At 29.8% G+C, this 12,500-nt stretch overlaps 1 protein-coding gene across 1 annotated transcript in view; it reads left to right on the forward strand.

Annotated features, from left to right (window-relative positions):
* The first annotated feature begins 218 nt into the window (after positions 1-218).
* The window catches only part of LOC119597824, a 20,477-nt gene continuing 8,195 nt past the window's right edge, over positions 219-12,500 (forward strand). Inside the window, exons 1-2 of the mRNA XM_037947465.1 lie at positions 219-280; positions 476-587. Of these exons, the coding sequence (XP_037803393.1) occupies positions 219-280; positions 476-587 (174 nt within the window). The remainder of the gene's footprint in view (positions 281-475; positions 588-12,500) is intronic.

Raw genomic sequence — 12,500 nt, forward strand, 5'->3', positions numbered from 1 at the left:
AAACAATGATTAATATTAGTATGGAAAATACAAACAATACAAAACATGTAAACACAAATATTAAGTCAATGGTGAGAATAAAAGATGATAATAAGAAAAAGACTATATAGCAATGGTTCCCGACCTTTTTCACAGTGTGGCCCGCGACTAATATTGAATAATCGCCATGGCCCCGTACAGTCATATTCAGTTATTACTACTTAAGAATATTGTAACGGATGTCAGTTGCTAAGGACAAGAAGACTTTATGTAAAGATTCCAATTTTTTGATATGTGAGAGGTATGTATATACTGTAGATGAGATAAAAATTTCAGTTTAACAAACACTATAGTGTCCACGAGAAGAGTAGACTATATCACAATCCCTTGTTTTTTGTTGTTGTTTTTGTTTTATCTTTGAAGGTTTAGACTCCAGTGCGTGGATTTTTTAAACTGGCAAGATTTATAAGCTTCCGTGTGTACCTCTGTGGCTGAGGCGGCCCGAGGGAGCGTCCCCGGGGCTGAGGGGTAAAAGGTCTCCCCCCGAGTCCTGCCACGGGACCGAGAAGAGGTTTAAAGGGAAAAGTGAACGGAACGTATTCGAAAAGGTACGAAAGGAGGGGAATTCACTCTTGTATAATCGCTGATACTCGAAGCTGCCGACATTGCAGCCATTTATTACCAGACCAAAAAGAAAAAGAGAGAGGAAGGGGAGAGAAGAGAGGGGAAAAGGAGAGGAGGAGAGAGAGAGAGAGAGAGGAGAGAGAAGAGAGGGGAAGAGAGAAGAGAAGAGAGAGAATGACAAATTTAAATTAAAGAGAAGCAGAGAGGAGAAAAATATTAGCATGAATAGAGAAGAAGAGAGAGAGAGAGTTAAATATAGTAATCTGTAACTAATTTCTAACGAGTTATATGTACAGTTAATTGATATTAATACATTAATTGGTTAATTTGTAATCTAACAGAGTCACTCTTTGTTAAAAATAACCTATGGTCATCGCCTCATACATAAGAATACTATTTTTATTTCGAAGTGGTGCCAGATGTGGGACCCAGCAAGTGTACTGGTTTATAATTCCAAAACGAAATAACACACAATAAACACCCCCATTCATCTTTTATTATCTATCTATATTAATATATATAAAATTAATTATATTTATAATAAAATTATATATATATAATCTTTATATATATATAAAATATTATATTTATATATAAATATTTTATAATATATATTAAAATTAATATTATATAATATATATTTTTAATATTTATATTATAAGTAACACAGTTGTTATTATGCTTATATTATTATATTATAATATATATATATATAACAAACTATATACATTTACTTTAATTAATATAATATATATTATATATATAATTATACATATATAATATATATATATAATATATAATATAAATAATATATAATGCTATTATAGATATACATAAACATTTTTTTATTATTTTATCTTTTAATAGATATAATATATCACACCCCCAACACCACACACACACACACCACATAATACATACACAAACATATATAAGCACACCCACAACACACACACACCACACACAACCACACACACAACACACCACACACCCACACAAATATTTATTATATATATATATATAATTATATTAATAAAATTTTAATATATATATATAATATATAATTATATATATATTTAATATATATATTATAAAATTAATATTATATATTATATTAATATATAATATATTAAAACAAAAAATTATTTGAAAAAAAATAATAATATATATATATATTTTTAAATTTTAATAATAATAATATGACGTTTTATATAACTATAAATAATAAAATTTATATAAATATAAAATATATATATATTATGATATATATATGCATAAACAAAAAAAAAAAAATATTTTTTTTATTATATATTTATATAATATATATATATAATATAAAACCACACACCCACACACACACACAACACAAATACTACCATCCCCAAAATATATGCCACCACCACACACCACAAAAACAACACAAACCACACACACCCCAAAAACACACACATAATATATATATAATTAAATATAATATTATATATATATATAAATTAATAATAATATATGCATATACATTATTTATTTTATATATATGTAAAATATTATTATATTTATAGTATATAAAATTACAACACATTATATGTGCACACACAACACACAGTTTAATATAAAAATTTAATTTATATAATATAATATATAATATATTTTAATATAAAAATTATACAACCACACACAAAACAAACACCACCCCACAAACACCACACACACACACATAATATAAATATATAAAAATATATATTTATTATATATACACCATCCCCACCACCCCCCCACAGACACACACACAAAACACACCCACACACACAAAAACCACACCAACACAACCCCACACAAAAACAGTAGTATATATAGCATTATGTATATATATATTATATATAATAATATATAATACAAAAACACTAACACTACCCCTACACACACACACCCGTAGGGTTTTTTTTTTTTTTTTTTTTTTTACGGTGGTCTTTGAGCCCCCGGGGTTTCACAGCAGTATTTAATTGTATTTTTCAGTTTGATGCTCTGGAGTGAGGCCAGATGGGGGCCCCGCGTCACGGGTTTTAATTCCAAAACCGAAAAAAACCCCACACTTTACACCAACACAATCTACTAAATTTTTTTTTAATAAAATATATAATTATGAAAAAAAAAATTTTATAATAAATTTAAATATTATCTTAAAAAATAAAATATTTTTAAATAAAAAAATTTTTAATTATAAATATATATATATAAACCCTATAACTTTTTATATATATATATAATTAATAAAATTATAATTAAATATTTTATTATATATAATTAAGTACCACAGTAGATAAATGCATATATATATTTTTAATATACTATTCTTTAATTTTAATACATAACAAATAAAAATTTACATATATATTATTTTAATATTTTTAATATAAATAAAGATATATCTATATTATTATATTATAATATATTAATATATATATGTATAAAAATTAAAAAGGCTATAATAGCTACTTTATAATATATATAAATATTTTAAAAAAAATTATATATATTAATATATATATACAATATTTTAAAATATATAATAATATATATATAATATATATATATATTTTTATAAAAACAACCACACCACACACACACCACACCCACAACACCACCCCAACATTATACAACACATACACATATATTATGCACACACACACACACCCCAACACACACACACACACACACACACCACACACACACCACACACACATATATATAATAATTTTAAAAATTATATATATAATTTTAATATAAATGCTTCATTATAATTAATATTTATATATATGTATATTATAATAAATATTATATTTAAAAATGTTTAATATATATTGTATATAACATATCTCACATTATTGTGCACCAAAACCACCAGATATATTTTTAATATGTTATAATTATATTATATTATATATACATTAATTATATAATAATATAATAATACTATAATATGTATATTATATAATATATATATATTAATATATATATAATTATATAATTTATATATATATACAACCCACACACACACACATTTTAACTAACATCACATATAATAGCACCCAACACCCAAACACACACACACCCACAAACACACACACACACAAACCCCACACACCCCAAAACAAATTATTTTATATATATAATTAATTTATATTAAGATATACATATAAATAAGTATATATATGATATACAATTTTAAAAATTAATAATAAAAGGTATAATAATACAAACCTATATAGTCACCACACACAAGATATTTTAAATAAAATTATATTATATATATTATAATTACATATATATACATACAACCACACACACCCCAACACCACACACACACCCCACACCATATATTAAAATATTTAAAATATAAAATATATATATATAACACATACATACCACACACACAGAACACACCCACACACACACACAACCACAACACACAAACACACACACACACACACGCACACAATCACACACAACAACAATTATAATATGCAATTGATTATATAATTATTTAAAATATATATATTAAAAATATATATATATATATACCCCCAAAACACACATACACCATACACACACACCCCCAAAGTATGTATTTTTTTTTTTTTTTTTTAACGGTGGGTTCAGTTGAGCCCCCGTGGTCACGCATATATTTAATTTAGTTTTCATGTTGTGATGCTTTTGGGAGTGAGGGGTGGGTCCCCTTTCCTTTTCCCAAAGGAGGGGGCCCGGTTTCCCTTTTCAGGAAATCATTCTTCATTCACCCGGGGTTGGGGGACCAGCACGTTTGGCTGGCTTGCCCACCCAGTGGCTAATGGGGAAATCGAAGTGAATTTCCCTTCCCAAGGAACTTCATCGTATCTAGACAGATGTATATAATGCATATATATAAATTATTAATAAAAATTTATAGACAACTATCTAAAAATTATTATATATAATATATTAAATTTATATTTTTAATTTTTTTTTTTTTTTTTTTTTTTTTTTTTTTTTTTTTTTTTTTTTAAGGGTGGGTTTTCATTTTATGAGCCGCCGTGGTCACAGCATGAATTTAATTGAGTTTCATTTTGTGATGATCTTGGAGGAACGTGGGGGCCCATTTCCTTCCACGGGAGTGCCGGTGGCCCTTTTGGGTAATCTTCTCTTTTTTTTCCGGGTTGGGACAGCCTGCTTGGGGCTGGCCTCCCCCACAGGGCAAATAGGGAATCGAGGGATTTCCCTTGCCCATACTAATACATATATATTTATTATATATATATATTATATTTAATATATATATATACATACACTTTTTTATATATACACATTTTTTTAAATTATATATATTATATATATTTTAATTATATTTATATTATATTTAAAATTTGTTTATAAATTGTGTATTTATTTTAATATATATATATATATATAATATTATTATATACTATTTAAATATACAAAATTTTTATAATATATAATATTTATATATATATAATATATATTAATATAATACAACAACACACACACACAACACAACACCACACAACCACAAAAACACACACACGCCCACAAACCTATTATATAACATATATTTTATTATATATATATAATATTTATATAATATAATATATAGTGTGTGTGGTGTGTGTTGTGTGTGTGTGGGTGTGTGTGGTGTGTATGGTTGTGTGAGTATATATAAATTATATATTATATATAAAATTTTATATATTATATTTATATTTCTCTCTCTCCTCCCCTTCTCCCTTTCTCTTCTTTCTCTTACACACACACACACACCACACCACACACCACACACACACACACCACACACACACATAATATATAATATTATAATTATTTTTAATTATAATAAATAATATTATATAAAATGTATATATAATAGATATGTAATACTATATATTTTTAGTTGAAATATGATATAATAATTTATATTAAATATAAAAATTTTAAAATTTTATATTTTGGGAGAGAGAGGAGAAGAGGAGAGAGAGGAGTGGAGAGAGAGAGAGAAGGAGAGAGAGAGAAAAAGAGATTTTATATTTATAATATAAATGTTTTTTTATTTTTGAAATTATAAAATTTTAAGATTAATTTTTAAAATTTTTAATTTTAATATAATATTATCTTTTTCCCCTCTTCTCTCTCTCTCTCTCCTCTCTCTCTCTTTATTATTTATTATATATATATAATATTATAAATATATATATTATACATTATATATATTTTAAATATATATATATATATTAATAAAATATTATATAAAATTTTTTATATATATATATATATTATTTTTGGGAACCCGGGGGATTCAAAACTGTGTCTCATTTCAAAAAATCAGTTTTGTATTTGGGTTTTTGCCCCTTTGTATCAGCAGGGAAGGGGTTTTTGCATTTAATATATATATAATATATATAAAATCATATATATAATATATTATTTATTATATTTATAATAAAAATATTTTTATGTGTTTATATATAAATATTTTATAAAATATATATATTATTTAATATATATTTATTATATTATAATATATATATATTAATATATATATTTAAATAATATATTATATTTTATTGTATGATGTTGTATGTAAATTTTCTATATTAATAAAAAATTAAATATCACGGGAAAAAAATACTCATTTTTTACCTTAAATGATTACTTTTCATAGATTTTGTAAAGGAGTAAATTTTTATTTTCGTTTAAGAATTTGGGCGATAAAATTTTCCCTCTAATATGAAAAATGATGCTTGATTATTACTTTTTGCTGACGGGAATCTGACCCGTTATATTCAAAATAAACATACTACGGAAACCGCCCTAATACAGATGATATCAAAGCGCAGAGTTTAAAAAAAAAAAACAAAAACAAGAACACTAAAAAGAAATACTATATTTTATGAAATAATAGTTTGAGCAAATTTCCCCAGTTTTTCGGCAAAGAAAAAAAGAAAAATGGCTGTTAATCACAGGTGAGTTTCGGCTGTTGCAAACCCCCATTATTTGCCTCTTTATAATAGGTGAGTTATGAAAATATACCGGCTCTCTTTCTCCCCTCTCTTTTCTCTCTCTCTCCCCCTCTCTCTCTCTCTCTCTCTCTCCTCCTCTCTCCTCTTCTCTCTTTTCTCCCTCTTTTCTCTCCTCTCTCCTCTTCTCTCTCTCTCTCTCTCTCCTTTTCTCTCTCTCTCTCTCTCTCTCTCTATCTCTCTCTCTCTCTCTTTTTCTCTTTTTGTAAAAATATATTTTTACATCATATATATATTAAATTTTTAATATATATATAATATATATATATATATAATTTCACCACAAATATATTATGTGTTTATACACTGCCAACCCCACACCACACACACCACACCCCCACACACACACACACACAACACACACACCCCAAATATATATTATATAATTATAAAAATATATATATAAAATATTATATATATATTTAATATAAAGTAAAATAATATATAATTTATAATATTAAATATAATATTATTATTAATATAATATATAATTTTTATATATTTATTATATATATTTTATATATAAATATATATTTACATAAAGTATATATGTGTATTATATATATATAATTATTAAAATATATATATTTTATATATATATTAATTATATAGTCTTCGAAACTAGGGCCTCCAAGTGAAATAGGTTTGCTCCTGGTCGGGAGGGTTGTTATTTATTTATTCAAACGGCATTGCTTATTTCCATCCTTATAAAAAAACCTCGTAATTGACTTAGGATTTGAATTTCAAAATCAATTTTCCCCGAAATGCCCACGGGAGGAGCGTAAAAAATTCTCATCATTACCAAGTAGAGTGATAGGGAAAGTCTATGGGCTAGTAAGATCCAGTTGCACATCCTTTTTAAAAGGCGTGTGGGGGGATAGTTTGGGTTTCCCCTGGGCTCCCTTTTATACCAGGGAACCCATGAATATTATAACATATATATATATATATTATATATAAATTTTAATATAATATATATATATATTTGGTTGTGTGTGTGGTGTGTGTGGGTGTGTGGGGGTGTGTGGGGGTGTGTGTGGGTGGTGTGTGTGTGGGGGGCTATATATATATATGATAAATATATATATATATATATATAATATATCTTTAAAAAATAACAACATCGTAATACTTAATATAATAGATATAATATATAAAAAATATAATATAAATATATATTATATTTATATATATAATATTATATATATTATATCATATAACATATTAATACAAAAATACAAATATATATATATATTATATTAATATATATATATATATATTAATTGTGTATTTATATATTTAAAAATATATTATATAAAAATATTTTATAATATTTAAAAATATATTTTATATAATATATAATTATGACTATATTTACACCAAAAACAGACACACACCACACACTCAAATACACACACACAACAGCGCACACGCCACGCAACACACAAACCCCCCACACCCCAAAAACCCCCCCCAAAACCCCACACACACACACAACCACACACACCACACCAAAACCCACACACATACACACATTTCCCTACACACACCATGCGACCGCAAACACCATTACACCCCCACAACCACCACCCCCCAACACACACAACACACAAACCCCCCACCAACCACACACCACACACACCCCCACCCACCACCACCCACACCCCACACCAACAACAAACACAAAACCACACACACCATATGTGTGTGTGGGGGGGGGGGGTGGGGTGGTTTTTGTGTGTGGTGTGTGTGTCATTAAACAATTTTTTATACATAAATAATATATTATACATAAATTTTTAATTATATAATATATATATATATATTTTATAATATATATACATACATCACACACCAACACCACACCCCCACACACACACAACACCACCACACACACACACATACATATATATATTTATATATATATATAATATTTTATATTTATAATATTTTATTGGGGTTGTGTGTGTGTGTGTGTGTGTGGTGTGTGTTTTTTTGTTTGTGTGTTTTGTATAATGTTATATATATTATTATATAATATTTTATTCATATATAATTTTATATATATAAAATTTTATTATATTTTTTTAAAATTGTAATTTTACACAAATATATTTACTTAAATTTATATTATATATTATTTTCATATATTAAATTTATATATTATATATATTTATATAATATAATTCTAAATATTATTTTATTATTATAAAATATAATATTTGTTATATTATTTTTATAATTAATATTTATTATTTTTATATATATGTAGTATGTATATATATTATTTGGGGGTGTGTTTTTTGGTGTGTGTGTGGTTGTGTGTGGTGGTGGTGTGGTTGTGTGTGTTTTGTGTGTTCTGTGTGGTGTTTTGTGTGGTGTGGTATACAACCCACTTCCTTTTCTTGATAATGAACCCTTTTACCCGCAGGTCCCCTCGCCAATTTTTACCCTCGACGGGGAAGCCGCCTCGCGTGGGAGAGCTCCAGGTGTCCCAAAACCACGGGAACGCCTTTGAAGGTCGGACACTGGCAAAAATGCCCCGGATGCCCCCACGCGCATCTAGATGTCTTTCCCAGGACGGGGCCCAGGAAGGGAATCCTTGTCAGGGTTCAACGCCAAAATTCTGACGCGGCCGGCCCCCTGTCCCCTCCCGAAGGAGGTTGGGACTGCCCCAGGTTCCATGCTTTTGGGGTCCTTCTGGGCCCCGGGGGACGACCCTCTGCAGCGGGGGGCACGCCCATGGGCCCACCACGTGCACAACCCTTGATGTGAAATTCTTAAAGGGGTAAATCAAACCCAAAAGGTAAGGGTGCCGTGGGAAAAATGCCCTGTCCAGTGTGATTCAGTTCGCAGTTTTTTTAACACACAGGAGGCTCAACAAGAACTTTGCAAGAAGTGTTTTTGTCCTACCTATCTCACATAATTACTTTTGCTTTGGTTTCAGATAAAAAAAAAAAAAAATTTTTCGATAACAGCATTTTATCAAAAAAAAACATATTTTTTAAAACCTAAAAAGAAAATTTCCTGAAAAACCCAAAAAAAGGTCAACCCAGGTGAGGTCAGTTTTCCTTCTGACCCCCTTTGGGGGCGACACGGGGGAGTCATCGGTTGAAACAAAATCTCAAAACAAATCTCTGGGACAGGGTTTTTATCCGGCGATAGGGGGTAAAATTTCACTAGCTATATTCATTTAAGCTATATTCATTTAAGCTATATTCATTTAAAACTAATTCATTTAAAGCTTTATTAAAAGGCAACTCTTGAATTAAATTTGAAACAAAATATTTTAAACTTGTGTGATTCTGAAGAGATTTTATCAATAATACATTATTTTTCTTTAAAGCAAATCCTTCGGGTGCATACCCATCATACCCACAATAGTTCATAACATTCATCAAGTCCCAACTAGTTTTATTTTGTCACGTACATAGCTTCAGGACGTAATTGAACCAGGACCTTTTACCTCCCCGTATGACCCCTGATCGTCCTGGGGGAAAGGGCCGGGTGGCGGCTTCGCGGGGCGGGCTCCTGGGGAAGTTTTTTTCTCACGCTCAAGGTCACCAACTTCACGATGTGCCCGAGTCGTATAATGGATGCGCTTTTTTTTTTCAATTTTTTGGTTGGTTGGGTTTCCCAAAGTTCCGCTATTCCTTGTTATATTTTGGGTTTTTATGTAGGGTAGGCATAACTGTCTAGCATTTGCGTCAGATGATGGATAAAATCAAGGTCACCCTACACATCACACAACACACACACACACACACACACACACACACAAAACACACACACACACACACACAACACTTTAGAGAGTTTATATATTTAGGCACATACTTGCAAAAAAGCACTACCTAAACCCCAAAAAAAACACAAACCATAAATGAAGTATAAATCCTAAACACTGTACCGGGGGCCACCCCGGGCGCAAAGGTGAAAGGGCCCTTTTCCCCCGCCTAGCTACGCGTGCCGGCGGGTGAGGGGGGCGGCGATGGGGGTCCGCGTAGAAGGCCCCTGGGGGCATGATCGGGGAGGTGAGGACGGCACGGCGCAATCGCCGTCGCTCCGCTCGGCGTGCGCAGAAGCGGAGTTCTGTCGCTAGTTCTGATTTCCCTCATTATCACCAGGGAGGGCACCGGGCTCCTTTGGGATGTGCGTATGTATAAAGTATGTAAAAGTATATTTATATAAATATATATAATTAATATATATATATATAATATTAAAATAGATAGATAGATAATAGATAAAGATAGATATAGATGATGAAGATAGATAGATAGATAGATGAAAATAAAAGAGAGAGAGAGATAGGTAGTGGTAATAGTAGGTAGATAGATAGGTGAAGGTAGATAGATAGGAGGTGTAGTAGGGGGACAAATAATGACAAGGGTAGAGATAGAGGTATAAAAAACAAAACCTACTTCATCGATTATAAGTAAAGTTGACTGCCCTTATGAACAAAATCAAAGGGATAATAGGGAATGCTATTTATAAACTCAAAATTCCCAAAAGCAGTTAAAAGCCTCAAACCCTTACACTTGTAAAAATTTTCCCTTTTTTTTTGGGTCGGCCCTCTTTGTGAAAGGATTTACTAAAAAACAAAAATGGGTTTTTCGTGGGGGGTTTCGTTTAAATAAAAAAAAAGCTCTTACAATGACTTTTTAAAATTTTTTAGAAAGTAATATTTTGTATTTAGCCCCCCCCCATAAAAGGAAAAAGGGGCTGATATTTCTAAAGGAAGGTTTTACGAGTTTGGTGATTTTTTTTTTCCTTGTTTAGTATTTTCTTAAAAGGAAAAAAAAATTCCCCCCCAAAAAAGGGTAAAGGTATGTTCATTTTTTTGTTTATATAATTTAATTTAATTTAAAAAAAATTATTTATTCATTTTTATTTTGTTATTTTTTTTTAAATAGATACATAGTGACCTGTCTTTTAACAATCATCCCTACCCTCACACACTATTCTCTTGCAACTCAGACGTACAGCCTGTAATTTCCCACATACGTATGTCAGTCCAGAAAACTTTGAACGACCCCTAATGAGGACTACATGTGGACGGTGTACACAAAGCAGTTCACACTCGGAGTTTGGGGGATGCTAGTGGCTGCAGTTTTCTCGTTGGGTCTCGGTTTTTTTCCTTTGTTCTCGCTAAAAACAGTTGAAAAGAGCTTCCCCCTTGGGTTTTTTCCTGATGTGGGGATTCCTGTTGGGCAAAGGGGGCGTTTTTTTTCGTTGGGGGGATAGTGTGTGCAGGTTAAACTCTGGTAAAAATAATGAAGTTGGGTTGATGATGATTGGCAATAAATTGATGATAATGCTTATGAAATATTAGCGCCTTTATAATAGGTGAAAATGGTTATAAACTAAAAAATATATGACAAAATGTCATAAACTGTAGCAAAACGAGATGGAAATCATAAAAAAAAGATAATTTTAATAAAAAATCAAAATGTGGAAAAATAAGAAATTAAATATGAATACTGAAAATAATAATATCACGTCAATTATATGAAGAAATATCATGATTATAATGAAAATAATAACGATCAATAAAGTAACCATAATAATTTAAGACTTATAACAAAACTGAATATAAAATACTTCACACCAACGCAACTCCAGGCACTGTGCTGAAGTCGAACGGTGGGGCCCGGGCCCGGGGTAGGCCCCCTCTGCAGGTCGTCCCCTTTCCCACTACACGAGCAAAAATGGTGCCCCCGCTGACGGTGGGGCCTCCTCTGCCGCCCTACGAAGACCTTCGGGACATTCACCAGGAGAAATCGATTACTTTTGGCATGATGAAAGGCACCGCGGAAAGCGACGCCCTGAGGG

The sequence above is a fragment of the Penaeus monodon genome, chromosome 40 (genome assembly GCF_015228065.2).
Source record: "Penaeus monodon isolate SGIC_2016 chromosome 40, NSTDA_Pmon_1, whole genome shotgun sequence".
Lineage (NCBI taxonomy): Eukaryota > Metazoa > Arthropoda > Malacostraca > Decapoda > Penaeidae > Penaeus > Penaeus monodon.